The 27,832-nt window shown below is 52.1% G+C and overlaps 1 protein-coding gene across 1 annotated transcript; it reads left to right on the top strand.

Annotated features, from left to right (window-relative positions):
* The first annotated feature begins 79 nt into the window (after positions 1 to 79).
* WDR91 (WD repeat domain 91) lies at positions 80 to 26,478 on the top strand. Its single transcript, XM_024554993.4, has 15 exons — positions 80 to 246; positions 1,501 to 1,680; positions 2,229 to 2,436; positions 4,100 to 4,182; positions 5,172 to 5,302; positions 6,275 to 6,440; positions 14,349 to 14,504; positions 15,499 to 15,692; positions 17,350 to 17,500; positions 18,857 to 18,951; positions 19,048 to 19,216; positions 21,462 to 21,570; positions 22,312 to 22,424; positions 23,591 to 23,788; positions 25,956 to 26,478. Exons 1-15 carry the CDS (start codon positions 124 to 126, stop codon positions 26,118 to 26,120), a joined length of 2,241 nt encoding a protein of 746 aa, XP_024410761.1. The 5' UTR covers positions 80 to 123; the 3' UTR covers positions 26,121 to 26,478.
* Positions 26,479 to 27,832: the final 1,354 nt, after the last annotated feature.

The following is a 27,832-nucleotide window of genomic DNA, read 5'->3' as shown; positions in this document are numbered from 1 at the left end:
GTGTTGGTAGGTCGGCCGCGGCGTGACGTAACTGGCGCCCTCTCCCGGCCCCTCCCCATGCGGCCGAGGCCCCGCCCCTCCGTCCCTCACTTGCCCGCGGACCCTCACCGCGCTGGCGCAGCGATGGCGGAGGCCGTGGAGCGCACGGACGAGCTGGTTCGCGAGTACCTGCTCTTCCGCGGTTTCACGTACACACTGCGGCAGCTGGACGCCGAGATCAAGGCGGACAAGGAGAAGGGGTTCCGGGTGAGAGGCTGGCGGGCGCGGCGCAGGCAGAGGCGGCCCAGAGGGAGCCCGGAGCGGGCTCTTCCCCAGCACTACCCTTACGGGCGGGAGCGGCGCTGTCACCGGGCTGGGGGCCTTCGACTTCAGAGAGTCTGGCCCTCGCTTGACAGATGAGGAACTGAGGCCTCGCGCGGGTACATGACTTGCCTGAAGTTGCCCAGCGAGTCAGGAGCATCGCCAAGGCTAGAACCCAGGTCCCCTAACTCCTGGTTCAGGGCTCAGTCCTCCAACCCAGCCTTCCGGCAGGTGCTGGCCAGTCGTTGGCCGGGATGGCGATAAGGCTTTCAGAGCTAAGCCTGGGTGTATGGTTGAATTTGGGCAACGCAAATATTCTGTAGTTAGCTTCCGATGGCATTGGGAGCAAAGGGGTCTGCAGCCCAAAATGATAACTGGATTCAAGTATCTGAGGTGTTTGTTTAAAATGGCCTTGTCGGTGACTCATTGGCAATTTTGCTTCAGCAGTTGAGGAAGACCTCTTTGCGCATTTTAATACTTTTTATTTCCTCCGCTAAGACGTGATTTTCCATTGAAAAGTTCTTGGAATTTATACGTGTATGTTTGCTGACTTCAGTGAATGTTGACAGGTGACTTGAGAGAGAGGAAGTGAGCTAGCAGCAAGAGTGTGGGAAGTGAGCTAGGAGACCCGTTTCTTGTTTGTCTGGCTGAAGTTAGTGGCTACTTAGTGGCAAAAGCAAAGCATTACAGCTCTCCAGGCCTGTGTCTGATCTCTAAAGAGAGGGTGTTGGATTGCTATTGGTAGCCATAAACCTTTTCCACACTGTGTACTCCGGTGGAAAAGGTGATTGCTTCTTAGAAGGAGGTGACTTCTTCGGCTGACACTCTGAGCAGCTGCAAGGGCTTTGGGGGCGCTTGGATGACGTGAAGGAGTCAGTCAGTGCACCTCCTGGAATGGTGGAGTGGGGGGAGGACCACGGAGACTGTCTCACTCTCTTTTCCAAGACCTGGACCCATGCCTCCTGCTTCCCGAGTCAGTGTTTTTACACCTGAAATGTCCGCACTTACTAGAGGGTCAAGCCGTATATCTAACATCAGAAAATAGCTTAACAGCTATTACATTAATAAGTTTTTTAAGTTTTACAGATTGTTAATTTTTTTTTTTAATATCCAGAAGCCTCAGCAAGAGGAAAAAGTTGTATTAACTCTGTGGACCGAGGGGAGAATTCCCTTCTGTCCTTCACCGCCTTCTCTCACCAGGTGGACAAGATCGTGGACCAGCTGCAGCAGTTAATGCAGGTGTACGACCTGGCTGCCCTGCGGGATTACTGGAGCTACCTGGAGCGTCGACTCTTCAGCCGCTTGGAGGATATATATAGGCCCACCATCAACAAGCTGAAAACCAGCCTGTTCCGCTTTTATCTCGTCTACACAATTCAGGTGCTTTTTGGTTTGGGGATTTCTTGGCCGAAAGAGTTATTTGATCCAGAAATTGGTTTTCTTTTCACCCCCAGGGAGGACTCTCTGTGTTACTCTGGGAAAGGGTGGGGCAGTCACCGTGCAAGTTATTGACAGTTTTCCTAACTTTTCCCCCTTATCTGGAGATCATCTGATTTGCCTTCCTCATTCCTGTTTCTCTTGTTTTAACAGGTAAGCCTGGCTGGTGTTTTAGACACTCTAAGGAGCTGGGTTAAATTTTGAGTAATAAAGATTATAAGCTGACCTGAGGAAATAGTTACATTATTTGAAAATCAACTAGGAATTAATTTTTAGGATGGCATTTATTCTCAGCACTTAAGTTTAAACCAGCTTCTTTGAAACTACAAGGAACTTGAGAAAAGAGTGATGCTTTCTTTTTTTCGAGTTTGTAGATCATGTCTGGCCACTTACCTAGCTGATATCTAAAGGCTCTCTCTTGTACAGTGAAGAATCTTACCTCTGGACTTCTGTCTCTCCCCCTCCTCGTGACCTCCTCTGTGCCTTGGCAGACAAACAGAAACGACAAGGCCCAGGAGTTCTTTGCAAAGCAGGCCACGGAGCTCCAGAACCAGGCCGAGTGGAAGGATTGGTTTGTCCTGCCCTTCCTGCCGTCCCCAGACACCAACCCCACCTTTGCCACCTACTTTTCTCGACAGTGGGCCGACACCTTCATTGTGTCCCTGCACAACTTCCTGAGCGTCCTGTTTCGGTGCATGCATATCCTTTCAGCTGCCTGGCACTGTGGGGCTCGCCCGCTGCATCCAGACAATGTGGTCACTGATGCATTCGGACCATGTGATCAGTGGTCATTGCTCATGATGCAATCGCTTCTTCTACAAAGCACCCAAGGATCATTGTCACGTGTCATGTGAGGGGGCTGGACAGATTGTGGTTAGTTTTGTCGGTAGGCTAGGGAATCCTAAGTCTTCATTCTCACACTCTGCTGCCAAAGTAATAGCTGACATGCATGGCTGGGCGGGGACTATAGTAGTAGCGGGGTGCTAGTGCTGGGCTCTGAGAGGAGCCCTCAAATAGGGTCAAGGCCCCCTCGCAGCGGATACAGGCGTTGGTAGGCAGCTGCCTCTTAGTGAAACCAGCCCTCCTCGAGAGCACCCTCTCTGTGTCCCCCAGGACTTCGCTTGCCTTTGTTGGGATTAGGTAGCATGTGAGAACCCTCCCTGGTTTGGAACTTCCTCCCTATGTTAGTGTTTGGGTCGCTTTCTCTGACTGTGACCTCAGTGTTCCTCAACTTGCCAGAAATAGAGCCGCTTTAAGAACATGCGTGTAGTTATTGGAGAGAGGAGAGAATGTAAATCGTTTACAGCCTACCATATTTACCATTTTGTTATGAGATGCCTGCGATGCCACGGCCTGGGACCATCATCCGTTGTTGATGCTCTCTAGGCTGGAATTCTAGGGCAGAGAAGGGAGTCTGGTTTGAGTGGGGCTGCCTGGTGAGTCACTGATAAATGGGGCGTTGTGGAGGCCCACCCATGGCGGCCGTTTTGGCCTCTGGGAGGAACATCTGCGGGTGGAGGTAGGAAGGGGGCCCTTTCCTTTTGTGTTGTGGCTGCTGTGGATTCCACTCTCGCCAGCTTCGCCTTTCTTCTGGCCTTGCTGCTGCTCTTCATCCGGGGGTCCTTCAAACGAAACCGGCAGGGGGTTCATGCTAGAGCTGGTTAAGGCACAACCACATGGGCCCTCTAGGGAAATTGAAAATGGCCCTCCAGGTCTTTTCAGTGCTAGAGGGTGCCCACTCGAGCCACCGTTCACTTTCTCAGCACTGAGGCCCTGCCTGCTTTGCACTCCTCCCGACTGAAGCTGTTTGAGGTGGTTGGGAAAGACTGACACCCTGACCTACAGTGTGGGTGTTCCCGTGGTGACATGTGGCTGTACAGCCTGCAGACAGCTTTCTCCCCAGCCTACACCTTTGCCAGGGAGAGGTTCAGTCTGGGCAGGGGAAAGCCGAGGGACTGATCCTTCTGCCGAGCTGGTGGGGCCACTGCAGCCTGCCCGCAGAGCCCGTGGCCACTGGGCTTGCTCTTAGCTCAATGTTGCTGAAGCCTGGGCTGGCTGTGAAGCCCATGGATGTGGCTCTTTGTTGTTGGCACTGGGAGAGAACTTCAGGTTTGGATTTGTGTCCTCTCTATGGGCTAGCCAGGCAGATTGTCACGTGTCTGTCTGTCTGTCTATCTGAACGACGTTGGGCCAGGCCTGGCTTCAAGGGAGAGACTACTTCATACGGTCAAGAGGAGCCCATAGCACTGAGTCTGTGCTTCACTCCCCACCTCTCATGTTCAAGGGTGACACTGCTGTGTCAGGAGTCTGGGAAGGCCTCAGAGGCGTTTCACGGGCAGGCTTATTCTTTAACTTCATGCACCAGTTCCCGTGATCCTGAACTTTGATGCGGAGTGCCAGAGGACCAACCAGGTTCAAGAAGAGAATGAAGTTCTGCGTCAGAAGGTTGGTTCTGAACACACTTGCGTCTTGGGAAGGACTTCTGCTTTCAGGTTTGAACTTAGGTAGCGGCAGCGGAGGGCCAGTTAAGTATAGGAAATCACTGATCTCGGAAACAGTGCAACCAGAAAACCAGTGTTGGTCCTCGGGGGCTGTAGCAGTCCCTGAAAACCAGAGGCGAGGTTCATATTTTAAGTGATGTGTGTAGCATGGCCAGCAGAGTACCAGTAAGGAACTTTTAAGAGGGAAATGATTATGCATTCATGCCACCTGGCAACTGACCTGTTTTCATGTGTCTATTTCATAACTGCCCCCAGTCCTTTTCCTTGTGAATCCACATCTGTATTGTTTCCAACCCAGATGTAATTCAATTGTTCTGCTCAGCTCTACGTTCTCTAGTTTAGTAAGACGATAGAGCCTTGGGACCCACATTTGCCTTTACTTTTGACTGAGGAGCATTTATCTGTCTTCGAAATTAAGATATCTTTAGAAAAAGGAAGATTTTCAGAACAAGAAAAATTATAAACTGTGTAGATTTGGGGGTTTAAGATGCTCGGGTCTTGGGTGTACGTGTATAATTTTCTTCAGGCAAATGGTCAGAAATGCTGAACTCCATTGAAAACATTTTTCCATGAGAGTTCCAAAGTCTGATTTTGTAGATTCCCAAGAGCAAGGCAGAATTGGGTGGAGCTGTTTTTCTCAGTGAATTCAGGAGGAAGCGAGTCCAATGATAAAAGGGAACCAAGTCAAATGATAAAAAGGAAAAAAAAGCAGGTTTTGTATAGCTGACGGTTTTTAAGTTTCTCACCGCACTGTAGTCAAGTAACAGCTGCACTTTCCATTCTTCCCGTCTGCAGTGAGCAGAGTGGGACAGGCACCCTGACACTGAGGGCCCGTGGCCTCTTGAGCCAGTGAGGCTGGGTGTGGGATGTGCTGTGTCTAACCTTCCCCAGCGAGGTGATGTCATGAATTAACTCGGCCCCATCTCTATGTAGCTTTTTGCATTGCAAGCTGAAATCCACCGACTAAAGAAAGAGGAGCAACAGCCAGAAGAGGAAGAGACCTTGGTCCAACACAAGTTGCCTCCTTATGTCTCCAACATGGACCGTCTGGGGGACTCGGAACTGTGAGTGTGTGCCTCGCCTCGTGATTGGGAGGGCCTAGCCCCCTCCTGCCCTCTGTCCCCTGTGCACTTACCTGGGGAGCACCTCACTGTGACCCCCTTGCTCCTGGAGTTGCAGAATTGCCAAAGAGCCTGCTGTGCTCACTGTCCTTGCTTCCAAGCTTTCTGCGTAAGCTCCTCTGGCCTCTGAGGTCCTCTGAGCCTGCCCAGCTCTGCCAGGCGCCTGCACATCCAGGTCTGTGCAGCCTGGATGAATAAATGCAACTGAGTCCTAAAGCCGTGGGGATATTTTGTGCATTGAAAGCAGTATCTCGTGGTTGGAAAGCTAGGTAACCACACTGCGTTCCACAGTGGAAACATGCTCCTGCGTGAGGGTTTGAAGAGGGAGGCAGACTGGGGTTAGGTGTGTGAGCGACATTAATGAAACAGCCAGCCAACCAGGCGACCCAGTTGATAATCATAACAATAGTAGCAGTTGAGGAGGTGTGGGCACAGAGGGGTCACAGTGCGTGAGTGCGTGGTGAGTCAGGTTCCAATCCTACACTCCTACACGGGCCCAAGTCCTGCACCCCACAAAACCGCTCTGGTTTCTGAGCTAGCACCATCTGTTGGAAATAAAATAGAAGCCAAGAAACGTAATTTAAACACTTTCAGAAGTTATGTTAAAAAAAAAATAAAAAGAAACAGGTGAAGTTAATTTTCATGAGAGATTTTATTTAGCCCAGTATATCTAGATTATCATTTCAAACATGTCAGGAATATACCCAGAGCCTCGAGCTTTCCCAGGGCCCTCAAAGGAGAGCCGGGGCCTTCACGCAGCGCCGGACAGGTGCGTGCAGTAGCGCAAAGGATCACGCCACCTTCCAACCCAAGCGCGGCCCTGGTCGCGTGCGCCCGCAGCCCCGCAGGTGTGTGCTGCAGCTTCTGCCCGGTCCCCCGCAGCCCTGTGACCTTGTGTTGTGTGTGCCTGCCCAGAGCCATGGTGTGCAGCCAGAGGAACACTGCCCTCTCCCAGTCACCTCGTGTGGGCTTCCTGTCCTCGCTGCTGCCTCAGAGTAAGAAGAGCCCCTCAAGGTTGTCACCTGCCCAGGGCCCCCCTCAGGCTCAGAGCTCAGCCAAGAAGGAGTGCATCAGTGGTCAGGTAAGCACACGTCCCGCTCTCCTAGCTCCCGCCAGAACGCCTCTGACATCTGACTGTACTTGCAGACCTACTTGTCCAGGGGAGACATGTTTGCCTTTCGTGTAGGGCTGATTTCGTGGGTTTGCTGGTGAGATCCGAAATTCACATCTCCTTCCATAGACAGTGGCAGCTCTGCAGGATGAGATGGGAGGTGGAGTGCAGTGGAGGAACCACCACTTAACCACTCTCCGCCCCGCCCCCTGCAAACCTGCCTGCGCTGGAGTCGCAGTGCGGCAGGCAGATGTGTGCATGCTGACCAAAGGGAGCGCCCGATCTCAGACCCACCTCTAACCCCCGGGACGTCTCTCCTCCCCAGCACGTGCCACTCTGACCGCTGCCTGAGCTCAGCGCCAGCTCTCAGAAGGCCCCAGCTCTGGACACTCAGCAGGTGGAGGGGTGGATGGCAACAAGAGGAAGTATGCTCTGAAGGGTCCCCCCGCTTTTCTCAGAGATTGCCTCTGCGCTCAGGAGGGCTTGTGACTGTGATTTGGTGACTCAAGCTTCTGGAATGTTCAGTTTTGGGGATTATAAAGTAGTATGTACATAAAGAGCAAATTAGAGTTACTTTTGAAGCAATGCATTTCTTTTACAAGTTAGGATTTAATGATTCTACAAAGGAATTTTACTACTTTTTCCCATTTATGGAAGCTTGCAGCATTTCTTTTATGCCAGCGTACAGTATATCCAAACCAGCCCTGGGGCCCGCGGAGCAGTTTCCCGCACAGAGGCGGTCAGAATTCATCGCTTTCAGAAGTGCCTGCCAGCGGGGAAGTTTCACAGACCCGGTGTTAGGCTTTATTGCTTCTCTCTTACTGTACTTGTATGAGTTACAGACAAAGTGAGCCGTCCTAGTCCTGCCACCCTGGGCTCTACTACAGTTGCAAGTGACACAGCAGTTTGGGGCGGCTCCCTGCATCTGGGAGGCAGGGGGCTGCCACTGGGACGTAGGGGCTTTTAGTGGGGCCCTTGGGTTCAGGGTTGCTGTTGAAGTGAGCTGCCGAGCAGGGCGCCGGGTTAGAAAGAGCGGGGGCTTTGGAGTCAAGTAACTGTGCTTTCAGTGCCGGCTCCTGGTTTATCGTCCTTGCTGGGGTTGCTGAAACTCCCCCCAGTTTGCTTGGGGGTGGTAGTAATAGTATTTACTCCCTGGGGGGTCGGGGAATGGATTGAGCCAATCTAAGGGCCCTTGGTATATGTAGTACTGGGCAGATTATAAGGACTCAATACATTTTAGTAGTAGTTGTATTTTTTTAAGTTGATTCTAGAGAGAGGGGACGAGAGGGAGAGAAACCCCGATGTGAGAGAGAAACGTCGGTCTGTTGCCTCCCGCATGCCCCAGGCACGTGTGCCGACTGAGATCGAACCGGCTGGGTCGGCAGGAAGACCCTCGACCAGGCGGGCCATGCCGGCCGGGGCAGTAGCTGCATTTGTGGAGGTGCTGGCCTGCCTGGGTTCCCGCTTCAGTTCTGAGGCCCACAGTGCCGGCAGTGCGCAGTGACGATCGTCTTAGCATCCAGGAGTCAAACATCAGCCACAGTACGGCTGTTATTTTTGAAATTCAAACTTACTTAGAGTTCCAGTCTGAGTGAGTTTTACTGTTCGCCTTGTAGATCTCTTTCACGGGCAATCTTTTGTGAGTGTCACAGATGATGTAGGGCGTGCTGGGCCTCTTGGAGTGTGCATGAAATCACACAATCCGAGTGTACTAAAAATATTTAAAAGAAAACAGAGACAGGTTCTTTGGGGTGAAGCCTGTTGCCTTGCTTTTTCGGTACTCAGGAACTAAGTGTTGCGTGGTGAGGTTGAAATGGGACTGGGGACTTTTTGTGCAGTTCATGTTCAAGAGATGAGGGTGAGAACGTGTAGTGTGTAGCAAGCCTGCCCTACCTGGCCGCTAGTACACATTCAGACAGAGCGCAGGCCACCTCGTGATATGTCAGGTAAAGGTTGCCTTCTTTCCATCTGAGTGGAGATGACAGAGGTCCACACTCTGAAAAAGCCAATGGTTCTGTCCTTTGTTGTTGTTGTCGGGTTTTTTTACTGATTTATTAATTAGACTCAGTATTGATGTTTCAATTCTAAAAATAACTCATAGATTTGAGTTTCGAGATAATCAAAGAATTTTTAAGTCAAAGGCAGTTTAAAGTCAGAATCAGGCCCCACCTGCCTGTTGAGTGGAAGGGCCCATTCTCTAATTGATTGCCTTCTGATGAGGAGCTCAGTCCTTGCCAACGTGGGAAACATTTGCCCATTGTAAAGCTGTCAGTGGGAGCCTCTGTAATTTATCCTCTCTGAGCTCAGCTTTGCTTTCTGGAGCTGCTCAGACCAAGGCTTCTCTTAGGACAGCCCTTCCCGTCTTTTCCGTGCTACGCATTCTGCTCATTCCTCCCTCTCCCCATAACTGTTTGTACTTCCGGTTTGTTTTCTAGACCCTCACCATCCTGGTTCCCTCCTCTGGGGGGACATGCTGATTTTTTAATTCCTCTGTTACAACGGGTGGCCAGATTTAAGTGTATAGTTTGGGATGCTCTCTTACCAGTACCAAGTGCAGTAGGTTGTATGATCAGTGCCTATGGTTTTAATGATATATTGCTTTTAACTCAGTAGAAAATGATGCTGGGTGTTTTTTGAAGCCACATTGCTTTGTTAGCACATTTTAAGTGTATAGCCTTTTTCTCACTATTACCAGAACTTCCTCTTTTCTTTTTACTAGTAAATTAGCAGCACATAAAATGATTAAGCTTTCCTATTTTATATATTATTTGTATGTATCAGTATAAGTTTCTGTCACATCCGTATTTTGCCCACTTCTAATTAATTGGTTGCTGTAACTGTTGTCATTGTTACTGAAATGTTCATAGCATTGTAGGTGGCAAAATAGATGGTGAAACACTCTCCGTGCTTTCAATCTGAATCTGGAGGCAAAATATAAACAGCAAACGGAAGTAGCTGTAAAGCCAGGGTTCCCAGGCCCCCCGGGGACCCCTGAGGGCACCTCAGCAGCAGGCTGGCAGGCCTGCAGTTTTCCTCCCCCCTTCCCTCCAGCCCTAATTCCGCTCCTTCCACACCCATTCAGTGAGCTGAGGGACCGCACACGGGAATTACTTGTTATGGAGATAACCTCTAATTGGCTGTTGTGTAAAGAAAACAGAGCATCCACAAACATCTGTATTCTCAAATTACCTCACAGCTACTGAGACATCCGTGGTAAGTACAGCTGCCCTTGGGGCTGTTCCCATGGTTCTCAGCAGGCTGGGGAGAAGGGCGTCTGCTTGCCCATCCATCATTCGGTAATTTCCGTGTCTCAAGGGCCTGTCTTCTGGGTGGCTTTATTTTGCTTCAGGGGAGATCAGATTGCTAGGACTTGTTTCCTGTCCCATCCGGATGACTGCCCGCTAAGCTCTGTTCTGGCCACGACAATTAATTTATAGCCTTCTTCAGAGTGAGAAGCCAGAAGGCCAGGTGATGAGACATGGGTGAAAAATCGCTCTCCTGAACTGCCGGAGGGAGGTCGATCATGCTGAAATGGGACTGAACGTAATCTGGGCCACTGCAGTGTTGCGTGAATCCAGTAGTTCAGATTTTTATGATGTTTGCTCTTAAAATGAAACTCTGGATTACTGGTTAGGTCGCAGTGAATGCTTATTTAAGTTAGATACATTTAGCTGGACACAAGTTTACCTCCGCCTACTCACTGAAGTGTTTTGTGGTCAGCGGCAGTTACCAGCTTTGAGCACATTTTCAGTTGTTGCTCACCCTTGCTTAGTAGGCAACTTAGATACGGTTTAAGGAAAGGGTCTCTAATGAGCAGACTCTGGTAGGGCACGCCGAGGCCCACGGCTCTCCCGGTGTGAATGGGCTTGTCATTATAAAGGCAGTTCTTCTGAATTTGTCGTAGGGCCTTTTGGTGGCGCCTGTTGGAATGTTCATTTACATTTAGGAACACTGCCCAGTCCCCAGCCTGATGCTGTGCTGGCCAGCATCCTTGCCATCTTGACTTGTTGGGGAAGCTCCGCCTGGTACTTCTCAACCTATTTTCTGTCCATGCTGGGGAAGTGTTAAAAGTGGCTTTCCTATCAGCTAGAGGAATTTAAAGTCCATCCTAAGTGTCCCTGTTCCATCAGTGTGGGCCAATTGAATTGAGCACTCTTAACATCAAGCATTGAAAAAGGAAAAGACACCATTTATCAGGTGCAGTGGGTAAATAAGGAGAGAACACAGTGTCTGTCTCCCTTCTGTAGCCTTTCCCACCTCTGGTTCCAAGGGAGGATGCCCCTGTGGTCTGTGGACTTCCCCTGGGTATGGATGCAATTTTATATGGGTTCTTTCCCTTTTCTTCTCCACTATACGGTCTAAAGATCTCTTGGTCGGGTTGCTGGATCTGTCAAACCTGTAGTTCCAGGGTTGTCGAGCCTTCCTCACTTCCAAGGATCCCACCATTGTAGAAAACAACTGTCAGCCCAGGACGCTGACCTTCCTTCTGCTCAGCTCTGTTTCCGTAGCGGCGGTGGAATTCCCATGGCCACCTTTGCATCCAGAAAACATGGCCTCTACTGCTAGTTCTCTTGTCTTCCTACCCAAATGTTAGGCTTTTGGAGGTATGTTTGGAATTCTTCATTTCTAATTTTATTTATTTGAGGCCTCTTTTTTTTTTCTTGGTAAGTCTAGCTAAAGGTTTGTCTATTTTGTGCATCTTTAAAAAAAAATACAGCTCTTACTGTCATTGATCCTTTCTGTTTGCTTTTTAGTCTCTATTTTATTTACTTCCTCTATCTTTGTTATTTCCTTCCTTCGACTAACTTTGAGATTCATTTGTTCTTTTTGTAGTTTCTTGAGGTGTTTCTTTTTTCTTAATGTAGATGTTTATTGCTATGAACTTCCCTCTTAGAACTACTTTTTTTAAACAAAGATTTTATTTATTTATTTTTAAAGAGAGGGGGAGGGAGGTGAAAGGGAAAGAGACATCAGTGTGTGGTTGCCTCTCATGCGCCCTCTACTGGGGACCTGGCCCACAACCCAGATGTGTGCCCTGACTGGGAATCAAACCAGCGACCCTTTGGTTCACAGGCCGACGCTCAATCCACTGAGCCACACCAGCCAGGGTAATACCTACTTTTGTTGCATCCTGTGAATTTTGGTTTGTTGTGTTTCCATTTTCATTTACCTCAAGATCTTTTATTTCTCTTCTGATTTCTTCTTTGACCCATTGGTTGTTCAGTGGCATGTTGTTTAATCTCCACATATTTGTGAATATTTTGGTTTTCTTGTAATTGGTTTCTAGTTCCATACTGTTGTGAGCCTTGATATGATTTCAGTCTTCTTAAATTTGTCAGGACTTGTTTTGTGGCCTAACATATATGAGTAGTCCTGGAGAACGTTCCCTGTGCACTTGAGAAGGATGTGTATTCTGCTGCTTTGGATGGAATGTTCTGTAAATGTCCGTTAGGTCCTTCTGACCTACTGTGTAGTTCAAGTCCAATGTTTCCTTACTGCTTTCTGTCTGGATGATTTAGCCATTGTTAAGTGTGGGGTATTGAAGTTCCCTACTGTTGCTGTATTGCTGCCTGTTTCTGTCATTACATCTGTTAATATTTGCTTTCTGTGTAGGCGCTCCAGTGTTGGGTGTGTATATATCTATCATTGTTATATCTTCCGGATGAATTCATCTTGTTATCATTGCATAGTGACTTTCTTTGTCTCTTATCACAGTCGTTGGCTTCAAGTCTATTTTGTCTGATACAGGTGTAGCTACCCCTGTGGACTTCTCCATTCTGAGCAGTTTGCCCTCTGGATCAGTAGGTATGGGAAGGAATCAATGGATTTGTGTAATGGGGGTTGAGGCCCTTGGATCGCCTCCCAGGGAGTGAGCACACCCACCTGGGGCCATGTGAGGGATGCCATGGTTCCCTCAGGTCCTCTCTGTTATCAATTGTTGTGACCACCTTTGCTTCTGGGAAGCAAGAGAAGTCTTGCACTTTCTAAAACTGTGGAACCTGCCCAGTGTCCCATGGACCGTGGGGTCCTTCCCAGCAGTGGCCCCATTGAGCACCGAGAGAAGGGCCTTGTCTTAGTTATTTAGCTTCGGGGTTGTGACATTTATCTTTTCTATTCAGTGTCACTTTCTTCCGCATGTTCCCTTCATGGAATTGCTTTCTTCAGGTTTCTCCATGGAGCTGCTGTCAGGTCTGGGTGTGATTTCCGTTCTTTTCAAGTTGTACCCGTGGAGAGCAAGTAACTTCATCTCTCTAAGCCTCACTTCCTCATGTCCAAATGACGTTGTCATCTTTAAGGGAATGTTTGTAAAGGTTTTAGCACGGTGCCTTGCATATGTAAGATTTAGTGAATAAAGTATACTGGTATTATTATTGTCGTTGTTGGTGGTTTTCTTCTTAGGTTGTTTCTTTTGTCTTGACTAAGAACCCTACTCCCAAAATAAGCCGCAATTTGGAGAAGCAAGTACTTTCTCTAAAAGAATCATCTGTTACAACATCAGTAGATATCACTGGAGGTCGCTTCAGTCAGAAAAACAAAAAATAACAAATACCTTGCTGGTCAGCCACAGTAGGCTCCAGTCCCTTAAAATTTCCTTTCTTAATGGTTCACATGGCTCCAGGGTCTAAAGGAATCCATGTAAATCATCTTAAGTTGTTTTAACATAAGAAATAGTGTTAACGTAAGAGATAGCAAGTAGCAGAACTAGAGAGGACCACAGACTTTGGGGGAGTTTCTTCTCTTGACTTAGGTCTTGTGTATAAGTGAGTTGTGGGAGGTTGGTCTCAAACCTGAGTGGCTGTTTGCATCTCTATTCCTATAAAAATATGGGGATATTTTACCATCACAATTTGTGGGAATAAGGTTAGAAAAAGAGATCCTGGCCAGATAATCTGGGAGGGAGACCAGGTGGCAGCTCCTTTTAAAAAGGCTCTTGATTACCCTGGCTGGTGTGGCTCAGTTGGTTGGAGCATCATCCCGTATACCAAAAGATTGCGGGTTCGATCCCCCATCAGGGCACATGCCTAGGTTGCAGGTTCCATCCCTGGTCAAGGCGCATATGGGAGACAACCAATTGATGTTTCTTTCTCTCAAAAAATCAAAATAAATTAAAAGGCTTTTGATTAAGAATCTTCTCTCCATGGAACTGGAGTGGGGATTATTGAATTTATTTGCTCTAAGCTTGGTTGACTTTACCACTCTTATTATGAAAAGGAGCCACAAGATACCAGTTTCTTTCCTGTGTGATTCATCTTGCTCAAAGGTCTTTGAGTTTCCAATAATTTCTATTAAGAATTTCTGGCTGCCTAGTCATCATACCTGAATATTTGTTCACATTAGCTGGCTCAGTCATGCACTTGACCCAAAAGGGTACTGTGTTCCTTTCTCCCTCCAGAGAGGTGATTGTATGTTGCATAATTTTTTTTATATTGCCCAAACTTACTGTTGCTTGTAAATGTTTAGAGCACCAAGTGTCGGGGCTGACCTGCCTCATCGTCATCGCTTAGTGAGCGCCGATCTCTCCCCCCTTGACTAAAGGTAATTGTTGAGATCGGATCAAGGAGGTATATGTATGCCTCCTTCCAGGTGACAGCGATAAGGCAGGCTGAGGAGTGCTGGCGACCTGTCCTCTCATGATGTGACGGGAGGAGAGAGCAGAAAGGAGGAGATCAAGACTGCCCACGTTTCACTCTTGACTTTGCCCACCAGTAAGAGGGCAACATTTTAAGTACATGCTCAGCATGGCCAGGGAGGAAACTTACCCAGGAGCCGTTAGGTCGAGAAGCCACTCCCTGGCTTCTTCTCCCCTCCCGGCCCAGGTGTCATGGTGTGGGCACAGACAGGAAGAGACTTTTCACAGCCTGGTGTCTCATCCTCCAGACTGCTAAGGCAAAGGACCCAGGATGCGGGCCCAAGGATGGGAAGAGCCTCTTCAGCGGGCTGGCTGCTGGGGAATCCAGCTGGTCACAGCACCGGCAGCGGCGCCTGCAGGATCACGGCAAGGAAAGGAAGGAGCTCTTGTCTACGACTTTGCAGGTGAGGCTGGTCCTCAGCGTCCCACGCATGCCCGCGGGAGGGCTGTGGGACATAGTGGGGTGGGGCAGGGCCTGCCTTCATCCCTCGTGCTTTCTGCTCTGCTGTGGAGTGTGTTTTTGCCGAACTGGGTTTAGTTGCTTGCGCTTCAGTTGTTCGTAGTTTGCTTGACTCTTCAGTGGCCCTTCTTTGTGATGCAGCATTTTCTAACAAGGGGCCATAAAATGCCAACCGAAAATGTTCCCACAAGATGAGTCCTGTGGTTGAACCGGTTTGGGGCCCCCTTGCATACTGCATTTCTCTCTTAGGGTAGTTGTGCATATTAACGTTGGCATGTCGTGGGCTCCCAGATTTGGGGGAACAGAGACCTCTTTCCCTTGGTTCAGTGCAGGATTCCCAGACTTGCTTCATCTCAGGATCCCTTTCTTCTGCACCCCAAGGCCCATCTGCCGGAGTTGCTGCCCAGAGGGCCATGCACCCACACGGCGTCATTGTGTGACCAGGCCTTTGCCACGCTGAGCACTGGGACTCCCCTCACTGCTGAACATGGGGCAGGCTCTGCTCTTCGGGCAGTATAAGCTGCCTCCTCTTCTCTCCAACACTCTGGATTGAAGCCCTAGGGATTTGCTGCCCAAGTCTCTTGCCTGGCCCCTGTTGACCATTCAGCTCCTCGCCGGAGCTCCTTGCCTATTTTAAAGGCCTCGGAGGCCTGGTCTGTCAAGGTGGTGTCTCCTGACTTTCTCAGCAGGGCCTGTGAAAGAGCAAGGTCTGGAAGCAGGGGCTTCAGGAGAGCAGGCAGCTGCCCCTCCTGGGCAGGCTGGACCCTGCTCTTGCAGTTCAGAGCTTGCTCTTCTGGGCCCCGCGACCACTGAGAGCCTCCTGCAGTGTGCTGTGGCCTGGCGTCCTCACTGTCCTGCAGCCTGTGCCCAGACATGGCGAATGGCTGGGCCTGGCACAGACCTGTCACAGATGACTTACCCCACTTTGCTTGGCCCAGTGTGCAGAGAAGAAGCCTGAAGCCTGTGGCCCGGAGCCAGAGCCCTTCCCTGAGCTCCATGTGGAGGCACTGGAGACACTGACTCGGGCTGCTGCAGCCGGCCCAGAGGGCGGAGGCGTCCGCCCCGAGCAGCCATTCATTGTGCTAGGGCAGGAGGAGTATGGGGAGCACCACTCCTCCATCATGCACTGCAGGTGGGTTCAGGCGGGGCGAGGCCCAGCCAGGGAGAATGCTGGCCCAGTCAGGATCTGGCCTCCCTAGGAAGCCCTGTGTGCGTGGGTGTGGCTGGCAGGAAGTGTGGAAAGTGGGTGGTTCCTGAAGGACCATGGTCACACCTGGGAGTCAGAGGAGGGCTGGCCCACTGCTGTCCACATGTGGGGCCGTCCCTCTCAGGGCTGCTGTTGGCCCATCCACCTCTCTGTCCTTCCGAACTATGGGACTCTAGAGTTTTACAGACTTAGAGTTTTAGTTTAGTTGCCTTTTATTTGAACTCCCTAAGGCTCACTCCTTTTTAATTTGCTTTATGTTGGGAATTTTATTTTATTTTATTTTATTTATTATTATTTTTTTATATTCCACATATTTTATTTTATTTTATTTTATTTTTTAATTTTTATTGTTATTCAATTACAGTTGTATGCCTTTTCTCCCCATCCCTCCACCCCACCCCAGGTGAACCCACCTCCCTCCCCCACCTCCACCCTCCCCCTTGGTTTTGTCCATGTGTCCTTTATAGTAGTTCCTGTATGTTGGGAATTTTAAATAAATACAGGGTATGGCAATAGTAGGTTTACAGTTGTTCATATGGGAAATAAATACAATAGTTAATAAATATTAACACGAGAATAAACTGTTTGGTGTACTCAAAACTATAGACCTACTTTTGCCCCACCCTGCATTTACCATGTACAAGTTTTTACCTGCACGTGGTAAGAACACGGCCTTGAATGAGGAAACCCTCACAGAGTGTAATGTTCAGAGGGTAGGTGGGTCCCTCGCTTTCGTGGCCCTGATGGGCCCCAGAGCCAAGTGCAGGAGGCTGCCAGTCTCCAGTGCCCCAAGGTTGGGGCCAAGTGTATCTTGCCCACTGGTCTATGCCCAGTTTTTACCGCAGGGCTCAGCACATAATAGGTCTTTCATAAGTTGTTCTTAGACAAGTGAATGAATGGATATTTGTAGAAATAGTCTACTTATCATTGGAGTATCGGCATTTCAGGATGATTTTTTATAAGAGAAAAGCAGCCCAGAGTCACACAGCCAGTTAAAGGCAGAACAGGGACTCCTTTGTGCTTTTTGCTCTAACGTGCTGCCTTCACAAGGGACCAAGTCTTCCAAATGGCCTTGCCCATCGGCCCAGGCCCAGAGAGCAGTCCAACCCCCTTCCAGAGTCGGAGAGCTTTTCTCTGTGTTTTGGCTTGAATCGTGTCTAAGGCAACATACTGGCGGATCTTGTTTTCTGTAACCCGCTGGTGGAGTCCCAGTTCAGATTCGTCAGTCACTTGAAGTGACCTCTTTCTGGCCACACGAGCAGTGGATGTTGGACACTCAGGGGCCACGCCGAACAAAACAACGTGAGATGAAAGCAAAGCCGAAGAGAACTGATGCAACCAAGAGCTGCAGGGACTGAGATGTGTGAGGCTGCCGCCAGGGGGCCAGGGCATACTGTTTAACAGCAGACGGCTTTCTTAGTAAGTGCAAAGAATGCACTCTAAAATAGCAGCAAAAAGCCCAGTAAATATGTAAGCCAAGTAAAATAAAATAACCACAGCCAGAAAGTCAGAGAGAGTAACCATCTGAGTTAGCCGAGGAGGATGACGGATGTTAACAGCTCCCCCCTCCCTTTTGTCGCAGGGTGGATTGCTCGGGGAGGAGGGTTGCCAGCTTAGATGTAGACGGGGTCATCAAAGTGTGGTCCTTCAACCCCATCATGCAGACCAAAGCGTCCTCCATTTCCAAGTCGCCGCTGCTGTCTTTAGAGTGGGCCACCAAGCGGGACCGGCTGGTGAGTAAGCGCCTCCTCGCTCGCTCTGGGTCTGCAACAGGTTCCCCCAGGCTGTCCACCAGCGGTCAGCCAGCACATGCTAAGTCCAGGTAGCCAGGCCAGACCCCGCCCTGGCTCCCTCATTGGGAATTCAGGGGCCACACGTCCAGGACTGTCCTTGCAGGCTCCTGTTTGGGGGCGGCCAGGAGGTTCCTGGGTCAAGAAGAGTTGGAATGAGACCACTGTGTGACCTGGAGCACTCTCTCCAGTCAGGCCGTAGAGGCGCCTTCCTACCTGTGGTGGTGGTCTAGCTCGCTTTGTCTTCTGTCTGGGGAGAGACAGCTGACTTCCTGTACTCCCTATCAGTCCTGTCATCCTCCCAGATTTCCAACAACCCTCCCTGAACATTCTCGGCAGCTCCCTCCTACTGCCAGAAGCCCTTCCTGTGTCAGGGCCAAGGGAAGCTGCAGCAGCTAGTGGGGGAGGGTGCCCTCTTTGGCGGTGGTTCCCGCGGATCTGACTGCCTGCCTGCAGGAATGGTACAGTGCTCTTGTGCCCGCTGGACTTTAATGTTTGAGATAGGCCTAAGGAGGTAAAGTTGCTTTGCAGTTTTTTGTTTTGTTGTATTACATTTCGAGGGGATCATAGCAGGCAACCCAAGGGGCAGACCTTTTTGTTTAATTATTTTGACAGTGGCAGGCACTGTAGTTATGGTCCTTGGGCCCCGCGGCATACGGGGCACCCCCAAGTGCTCATCTGCCAAGTGAATGCCGAGGTCTTAGCCTGGGTGGTGTTCCTGGGGGGTTCCCTGCAGACCTGCTTCTGGTGCTTTCTTCTGGTGGTTCTCATTATCTGAAGCTTTTCACCAAGTGAATCATAAGTTCCAGAAGGCCAGCATAGCTTCTTCTATTTTTTTCTGGAGGCCTTTACAGGCTGAGAGCCAGAGCTGGCCCCGGACACACAAATGATCCCATGACCACCTGGGGTGGCCCCCAAGGAGGCGGTGGTAGGTAGGTCAGGAGGGAGAAGGAGGGGCTGGAGCAGCTGAGATTTAAAATGACAAGAACAGGAGGAAAGAGCAGAGGGTCTCGTTTAATCAGCCAGAACCTTTCCGGGTATGTATGGGGCGATACCTCCCTCCCATCCCGATTCCGTGTGTGGTTTTACCTCTGTTTGAGGTTAGCCCTGATGGCTTTATTTACTTTTTAAATGGGGTCCCTGTTAGTCAGATTCCACCTGAACTACCTGGATAAGTGGACGCGGCCTCCCCTCTGCTGCCTGCCCAGACCTCACGGGAGAGGCCCCCCCACCAGGGATCCTCCCCAGCCAGCCTGACCTGCTGCTGTTCCTCACACCTCCCGCCCCCTGTCGTTCCAGCTCTTGCTGGGCAGTGGTGTGGGGACAGTGCGCCTTTATGACACGGAAGCCAAGAAGAATCTCTGTGAAATCAACATCAACGACGACATGCCCCGGTGAGCTGGAGGCCACGCCCCTCCCTGTGCTCTGCCGCAGGCCCTTTGCTGAGCCTTGGTCCAGCTCATCCCTCCCTCCCCGGTGGTGTGTTGCAGAATCCTGTCTCTGGCCTGCAGCCCCAGCGGGGCCTCTTTCGTCTGCTCTGCTGCAGCTCCAAGCTTCCCTTCCCAGGTGGACCTCTCGGCCCCGGACGTCGGCAGCAAGGGCGCTAACCAGGTTCCCGGCAAGCTGCTGCTGTGGGACACGAAGACCATGAAGCAGCAGGTACGGCCGCCCCCTGGCCCCCCTGCCGGCTGTCTTCGGGGCTGGTCCCTCCTGGGGGGCACAGAGCCTGTGCTCCCTCTGCTTCTGTGGCCCTTCCCTGTCTCTGCCTCGGCCTCCTCAGACCCTGCTGTGTGAGGAAGTGCCGCAGTCTCAGTATTGAAAGCAGTGTCACTCTAGTGGATGGATTGCTGGCAGAAATAAAGTCATTCAGAATTGTGCCTCGAGTTTAGGAGTCAGTCAGAGCCTCCTGAGGGCCCTTGTGGCTTATTTTAAATGTTTTATATTTAAAGACTTTATTTTCGAGCAGTTTGAGATTCATGGCAGGAATCAGAGGCAAGCACGGCGATTGCCCGCATCCCGCGCCCCTCACTGCCTGCATCCCCACGCAGTGTGGCTCTCGCCGCGGTTGACGCACCCACATCGACACATCCTCACCCAACGTCCCAGCTCCCCGCGGGTTCGGTGTTAGTCTGCTACGTGCCGTTTGGGTGGACACACAGTGACATGGAGCCACCGTCACACGGCTGTCTGTACTGCCCTCACACGCCCCGTGCTCTGCCTTCTTGTCCCCGCCCCTGCCCCGCCCCGGCAGTGCGCTTTTTACCGTCTTCATAATTTTGCTTGTTCCAGAATATCGTGTACCTGAAAGCGTACGGCCTTTGAGACTGGTTTCTTTTATTACGCATTCAAGGGGTGTGTTTTTTAGCAGACAGCCAGTGTCTCCTCCTGCCTCCCTGTTAACTTAGAATCGCCCAGACATTACAGCAGCAGCTAGAAGTGTGGGGACACGTACACGTTCTTAACGAGTGACAGCCGTGTGGCAGCCGGCGACCTCACGAGGGATCAGGAACTGAGGACCCCTTCCCACCTGAGCAGCGACAGGTGCTCGCAGCCGTGGCCCTGAGCCCTAGGGCAGTGGTCCCCAACCTTTTTGCACCAGGGACTAGTTTCATGGAAGACAGTTTTTCCACAGCGGTGGGGGAGGGGGCGACAGGAGAAAGAGCTCAGGTGCTCCGGAAGCCTTGCTTGCTCACCTGCTGCTCACCTTCTGCTGTGCAGCCTGGTTCCTAATCGGCCGTGGACCAGACGGGTACCAATCTGTGGCCCCAGGGTTGGGGACCCCGGCTGTAGAGAGATTGACTGATGTTTAAACTCAGCTGTTTAAAGGGCAGTGACGTTTCTTAAAATTAGTTCAGTGCTCAGAAGCGGTGTAGCCTTTGTGTGGAAGTTTCCTGATGTTACGGGACACCCGAAGGGTCCCCGTCTTGTCGTCGGGCTGTGCTCCAGGTGTCTGGTGTGCGTCTCACTGCGCCTGCCTGTGAGACGGTGCACCTTCCCACTGGGAAGTCTCACAAGTGTGGGAGCCTGTCGGGGCGCACAGGGGTTCCTGACTGTCACGCCCAGCCCGTCTGTTCCTCCACTGGTTTTCCTCATCTGAGCAAACGCATCTCACTTGGAGACGGGTGCCTTTCTGTGCTCGCGCTTCTCCCTCACCTACACAGTCAGCCCATGAGCAAACACTGCCATTGCCACCTCCAAAATGCGTTTCCTGTCTGACGGCTCCTCTGCGTTTCCAGCGGAGCTCCCGAGACCCCGCTCTCTGGTGCCCTCAGCTGGACAGCTGCAGGCCTCTCCTACTGCGGCGCCCACCCCTCGCCCCGGCGCTGCCTGGCATAGGGAGACCCTGCCCGCGTGTCCTTCCTGCACATGCAGGTGTCCCATCCACACCCCTTCCAGGCGGGCCCTGCACGCTCTGACCCTCCCCCCTGCCCAGCCCGCTGGACCTCCTGTGCTCACCTGCAGCGCAGGTCCTTGCTGCATGATGTCCTCTCGCTAGGAGGGCCCTGCCCCACTCCCTGTGGCAGGGCCTGCCCACCAGCGCCTCGTCACTGCTTCTCACACAGCCCAGCGTGATTAGGTCCCCTTAATCTTGTTCTTGTCCTCTGAGGCACTAACCACGGTTTGCAGTTTTAGGTTTACTTGTTATTTAAAAATTTTAAATTACACCTTGAATACATACGGAAGAACACAACGCACAGGCGTGCGGAGAGCGGGAGGACGCGAGATGAGCACTGTGCGCCACCACAGCTTAAAGTTGGAGCCCCCCCCCCCCCCCACCGCCCCCGGTGCTTTCCTGCGCACTCTCCCCAGTCTCGGGCTCCTTCCCCCTTCCGACGGAACTTGTCTTCAATTTTGGTTTATGATTCTGCTGCATTGTAAAATTGAGTTGGTTTTTTTTTTCTAGCTCCAGTTCTCCCTAGACCCAGGGCCCATTGCTATCAACTGCACAGCCTTCAATCACAATGGGAACCTGCTGGTCACGGGGGCAGCTGACGGGGTCATCCGGCTGTTTGGTAAGTGGGTGTGCTCAGGGCCCCTCCCGAAACAGCCCAGGGAAGTCAGTGAGACCCCAGTTCAGGGCGCTCGTGATAGAACTTGCCATTGGTCAGATCCGCTGCTTCAGAACCCCTGCAGTCACCCTGCACACGGTCCGTGTCCGTGGGTGCATGAGGGAGGGGTGCAGCGTAGCAGCCCTTCAGTGTAGAGCTGTTCCGTGTGAGTCCTCGTGGCCTGAGTGAGACCCAAGAGGACACGTGAGAGTATTGCCACCCTGTCCTCAGTGTGGCTGGTTCACTGTCCCCATAAAGTGTCGGAACAGGGTGCTTTAGAACCATCTGGCATGCTGCTTAAAGATCCCCACACCAGCCTGCCCCCAGAGGCCTGGAGTCAGAGAGCCTGAGATGGGATGAGGGGCTGTCTTCAGCAGATCCCCTGGTGGGAAGTTATAGAGGCCTCCTAGGAAGGACTCGAGTGTCCTCCGAGACTTACAGACGAGCTCAGTCTCCTCCCCAGGATTCCTGAACCTCACTCTAGCCCCAGCGAAAGAAGCTTCTCTTTAAGCTAGGTTAGACAGAAGATTAGACAGCGGAGGAGACACTGAGCGAGCTGCAGCACCCAGGGACCCCCTCAGCAGGGCTCAGCTCTGTGAGGCCCTCTGCCTCCTGAGCAGCTCCCCTCCTCTGGGCACAAGGTGGGCTGGCGCTTCCCTGGGCTGGGGCGGGGATCGGATTGTCGTCTCTGCCTCGTTGTCTCAGACATGCAGCAACACGAGTGCGCCATGAGCTGGAAGGCCCACTGTGGGGAGGTGTGCTCCGTGGAGTTCAGCTATGACGAGAACACCGTGTACAGCATCGGGGAAGATGGGAAGGTAGGTGAGCGCGGGACGTAGGTCATCTGAGCATCTGGAGGGCACCAGGCCAGCACGGCGGGCTGGTTTAAATTCTGACCACACCCTGGGCTAGCTCTGTGACCTTGGGCTTCTCCTGGCCTGAGTTTTGTCCATAGAGCAGGCATAATAAAAGTAACCAGCCTCACAGGATTTTTGTGAGGGTCAGAGGCAGCTGGCCATTCTTCCGAAAGCGGAGGACCCTCATCCTTCCTCCTGGTTGTTCCCAGTGACCCATCCCGCTGTGCTTGGAGCTGTGGGGTCCCATCCGGGGCTGGGATTTGTGAGCTCGGTCATCGGCGGCCCCAGCGTGGATGTGTCGAGTTTGCTGTGGGCCTGGGGGTGGCTTCCCAGAGCAGGGCGCATGTTCCTGAGCAGAGTCAAGTGATGTGAAAAGATGGGCGGGGAAAAAAGTGAAAACGAGTGCCCCTTGTAGATTCTGTCTGGACAGGTACTCTGGGACCCTCGGAAAGGGCACCCGAGTGGGGGGAGCAGAGGCGGGGCGAGCATACCTGCTTTTCACGTGCGCTTTCTATAGCTCTTGGGTTCTGTCCTGTCTGCCTGTGTCACCCATTTGGAAATAGTAATTACAAGATGAAGTCTTCACGTGAAAACCTCGGGAAGAGGACTTCTACAGTAAAGCCTGATTTCCTGTTGGTGGGGGTGGCATTCCTAAGTAAGAGGCGGTCACACCTGTCCCGGGGTAGGCTAGAGAATTATACACGAAGCTCAGTTTGTAACTGCGTTGCTTGTGTGCAGTGGATTGCGCTGCTGAGAAACTGGAAGTGGATTTGGAATCTGTCTTCTCTACTTTGGGAATTCCTTAGTCAGAAAAACCCACTTGGGTTCTCATCCTAATAATTACAAGAATACCAACCGCGATGATAACGGTCACTCAAAGCGTTCCCCCTGCTTGAGAGACAGGCGTCTGTGCAAAAGCCGTTGCTACCCTTTCCCTCCTGGGGTCAGGCCAGAGTGCTGGCCCTTTCTCTAGAGCTGCTTCCCTGAAAAACAGTTGCATTGTGCTGGGAGGAGATGAGACCACGGGCCATCCTGCCACCCGTCCAAGGTGGCCTGTGGGCCCACGGCCTCCGCCCTGGGGGCCGGCCCGCCGCTGAGAGTGCTCTGCCTGTGCGCTGTGCTTGCAGTTCATCCAGTGGAACATCCACAAGAGTGGCCAGAAGGTGTCTGAGTTTGGCCTCCCCGCAGACGCCACGGGCCCCTTTGTGCTGTCTGGTTACAGCGGCTACAAGCAGGTTCAAGTTCCCCGGGGCCGGCTCTTCGCTTTCGACTCAGAGGGCAATTACATGCTGACGTGTTCTGCCACCGGGGGCGTCATCTACAAGGTACGGGGTGGGGTGGGGTGGTGTCATGGTGGGTTGGGCGCTTCCTCCCCGGAGGGCAGTGCCAGGCTGAGCAGGGCCTCTGTCGCCAACCCTGCCCCACATGGCCCGGGAGGAGCCTTTGACCCGGGATCCTCAAAGCCCCCGAAGCCCCCTGCTGCCAGCTATTCCCAGCTCAGGCAGAGCAGCCGACAGAGGAGTGGGGGCAGAGAGCCACGCACCTGTCTCTGCGGGTCCATTCGCTGTCCTCTGACGAGACTCTGCCCCTCTTCTGCCTCCCTTCCTTGTCTATAATAATACCTGTTCGTGTGGATTTATCATTGTATCGGAAGTTCCGTGGGTCAGGGGCGTTCCAGCCCATGGCTGAGGCAGATCTGGGGGTGGGAATTGTCAGACTGTGACGTAAGTTGTCCCCTTTGTTTTGTCCCTCAGTTTCTGTCTTCAATGTCCACGTCAGAGCTTCTGTGGCTCATGCACCTCTTTTTGCATAATTGTATGAAATCATAAACACCTTGTATTTTGCTGTTATTACCAAACAGACAAGTGATGAGGCTTTGTGTTGGCAGCTTAAGCGCACACCTACTTCTGGTACCCGGTGAACTCGATCGGTAGCCTTGGCATTAGCTCCGCCCGATGGTGGTGCCTACTCTGTGGGTACAGAGAGTCACCAGGTGGGATGTCCTCTGCTCGGGGGCTGTGTGTGCTCGGTGCCCTGGCTCATCTGTCAGCGGACGGCAGTTGCAGGGGTCCCTGTGGCCTCGGCCTGTGGCGTGCACCCAGGACGCAGAAAGTCTGATCCTGCTTCCTTCGCGCTCACGCTCCACACTCACACTCACACTCACTTTAGAAAGAGGCTCGGGCACCATCCACAGGGACAGTGTGGTGTTGGGGGTCTGAGTAAGGGAAGCTGGGCCATCGGGGAAGACCCCTGGGAGGGTGGCCTGTGGATCCGAGTCCTTTGGAGGAGGAGGAGGAAGAGGAGTTGGGAGGACAGGTAGGAGAGGGAGGCAGGCCTTGGGGGGTGAGGAGGAAGGGGAGGAGGAGAGGAGAAGTAAGGAGCCTTCTAGACTGTTGACCTGGAGCGTGGCCCTGGGAAGTCTGGGCTCACTTTCAGCCAGGCTCCTCTTTCCCACAGACACGAGGCTTTGGGTGGCTTGTGCCCTCTGTAGCTCCACAATTTCTCGTAATTGTTGGGAAATACTGTAACGCTTTTTGTTTGCAGGCCTCAGTTTACTTTACTGTTTAAACATTGAGTGTCAGGTAGACTCTCCTCTGCTCTCTGTTTGATTTGTATGTGTTGTTGTATGGATGCTGTGTGTATGTGTTTGATTTTTAATCATGCAGCCTTTGGCCTTTGTCCCGGTCAGTTTAATCAGTTTATATGATTTGCAGTCAGATTTTCTCTGTAACCAGCTAATGGGTGAAAAGATTTTCCTCTGTATAATTTTTAAAATGCCAATGATGGGGTCTAATTACTTAAGGAAGATAATGAACTTCAGATCCCTGTTATAATCTGTCAGCAGTGTAGGACATTGAAAGATGTTTTCTCCATGCATGCTGTGCACCTCCAGTCTTTTGCTCACGGACGGTGCCTGTGGGTCCCGGTCTCCCTTTCCTCACTGCCTCCTGACGCCTCGCACCCACCCCGGAGGCCTGGCCTGCTGGTGCTGGGGGGTGGAGGAGAGGGTGCTTGTGCATTGATGATGGGCCCACTGGGGCCAGCTCGTTCTGGGTGCTGCAGGCTGGCCACACAGCGGGAGCTGCCCCAGATGTGCCCTCCTGCAGCTCACGATCCCTGCGGGGAGCAGGCCTAGAACTGAGAAGGGGACATGTGATTTAATGTCCCGGGGCAGTGACGATGGTAGGGGAGAGCAGCAGGGGCGGGGCGGGGCCCACAGCAAGTCAGAGGCGGCGGGGGAAATTCTGTCTTTACGAGTGTGTCAGAGACTTGCTGTCCACTTCAGATGAAGGACTAACTGTGGTCCAGACAATGAAGGTGTTTCCTAGTCCAAGAAATTAAAGAGGCTTTCTAAAAAGGTGGACATGTGTGTCTGGGCACATCCTCAGATTGGGGGGCAGCCCCCAGGCTCAAGGTGGTTTCGGGGGTATAGTGGATGTATGTGTGAGTGGTGTGTGCTCACCCCCCCTCCTACCTCCTGTCCTCTTACAGCTGGGCAGGGATGAGAAGGTTCTGGAGAGCTGCTTGAGCCTGGGTGGCCACCGAGCCCCTGTGGTCACTGTGGACTGGAGCACAGCGATGGACTGTGGGACCTGCCTCACGGCCTCCATGGATGGCAAGATCAAGCTGACCACCCTCCTGGCCCACAAAGTCTGATGGGCCGCCCAGGGGACCTCCTCAGAAGCAGAGTTATCCTGGGCTTGCAGAGAGATGAGACAGGCAGATGGGACGATCCACTTCCGGCTCCCTGCCAGGGCCGGGAATCTTCAGGGAAAGGCTGTTTGGGGGCTCCAGACGCTCCCTGTGCGGTGATGGGACGGGAGCCCTGTGGAGAGGCGGCACGAGTGCCCCGGAGACCGACCGGCACACCAGGCTGCACCAGAAGCACGCTGCAGACAGCAGGGGGTGGCCGCTCTGCTGGCCCAGGAGAGATGGACAGTATTTTGTATATGTTTGCTCAGTTTTCTTCTTTTTCAAAAAAAAAGAATGCTCTCGTGGGTACCTGGTGTCTTTCTGCAATGTGTGTGCAGCAGAGCGCTTCCCTTCACCCTGCGCCTGGGAGGGTCAGCTGTGAGCCCAGGTCCCTGTCCGCCCCCCCCACCCCCGTTTTTTACCAGCTGAGGCTTCTGCTCCTGGCTGCTCCCCTCCACCTGGTGGCTGCGGTTTCCCCAGTACCTCTGTCACCAGTCCTCTCATTCAACTTCACCTCCTTGAGGTTGACTCGTGCCCACTGCCGGCGCCCTCTGCTGGCGAATGGCGAGCCAACTGGATCAAGTTGGTCAAATTCATCCCCTTGTGTCCCCAGCCCTGCAGGTGGCCTGCCTTCTGCTCCCTGGGAGGGGTGGGACCTTAAAGAGTCAGACACTCTCACAGGGAGAGGAAGAATGAGGGAACAGCTCCCCTTCTCCCACTTCCGTTTCCGTCTGAGGCAGGAAGGCACAGTCAGCTGCTAATCCTGCGGTGGGATTTTAGGCCTGCGCCTCAGGCTTCAGCACTTGACATCCTTGTTGCCGGCCTGCTAGGAGTGGTTATTACAGAGCCTCTTTGGGCTGCAGCCCAGTCCTGGGGTGCTGGTCGGGGGGGGGGGGGGGCGGCGGGCGGGGCGGGTACTCCCAGTTCCCTGCTTTTGGGAAACCATGAATGAATTGGTACAAAGCCTTGGCTCCATTCTGCTGGGAGTTCGAGGGGGGGGAAAGTGGGGAAGTGGCTCAATTATGAGAAAACACCAGAGACTTAATATAAGTACTTACACATTTCTACCGATTTCTGCCCTGATAATCCTTCCTTGGAAGGAAGAGAACCAAGACTTCTATATTTATAATTTCGCCACCTTCTGCATTAAAACAGCAGCCTCTCTTACCTCCCTCAGTGACCCTGTCGGCCAATTGAAACATGGTCGTGTGTTTCACTTGAGCGAGAGAACTCATTGTTTAACTCTTCTCTCAAGTTTTTTCTCAGTTTCTGTCTTATTACCCATTCTCTCTTCTCAGTACGGTCCCCATGGCTTGCTGAAACATTTTTAAGGATGGTGGAGAAACAATACTTAAAGGCTGTCTTCTCTCATTTCCTTTCTTCTCCGGGCTGCACACCCACCTGCCTCTTGCCCTGAGCTTGGCTCATAGCTGGATGTGACCAGGAGGGGTGGTGGAGGGTTCCACAACACTTCCTAAAAATGCCACACCAATCCACAACATTGCCTAACAACAGGACCTAAACACCGTTAACCTCTGACCTTCGAAGTCAGTATGGTATCATGTGCTGCGGGCAACCCTGTTCTCTCCTGGCCTGTGTCTTCCCGACCTGCAATCTGTCCTGAGTGCTCTCTTCCTGGTGGTCCCCCCATCCCACCCAGACCTCCAGGACAAGCT

The sequence above is a fragment of the Desmodus rotundus genome, chromosome 6 (assembly GCF_022682495.2).
Source record: "Desmodus rotundus isolate HL8 chromosome 6, HLdesRot8A.1, whole genome shotgun sequence".
NCBI lineage: Eukaryota > Metazoa > Chordata > Mammalia > Chiroptera > Phyllostomidae > Desmodus > Desmodus rotundus.
The sequence above is the reverse complement of the archived record's forward strand: the minus strand, read 5'-3'. Positions and strand labels throughout refer to the sequence as shown.

Excerpts from the sequence above, each read along its gene's own strand:
- WDR91 (XM_024554993.4), top strand. The coding sequence starts at position 124 with ATGGCGGAGGCCGTGGAGCGCACGGACGAGCTGGTTCGCGAGTACCTG. Across the intron at positions 2,437-4,099 it reads CGTCCTGTTTCGGTGCATGC|CAGTTCCCGTGATCCTGAAC; the intron begins ATATCCTTTCAG and ends AACTTCATGCAC. Across the intron at positions 17,501-18,856 it reads CCACCAAGCGGGACCGGCTG|CTCTTGCTGGGCAGTGGTGT; the intron begins GTGAGTAAGCGC and ends CTGTCGTTCCAG.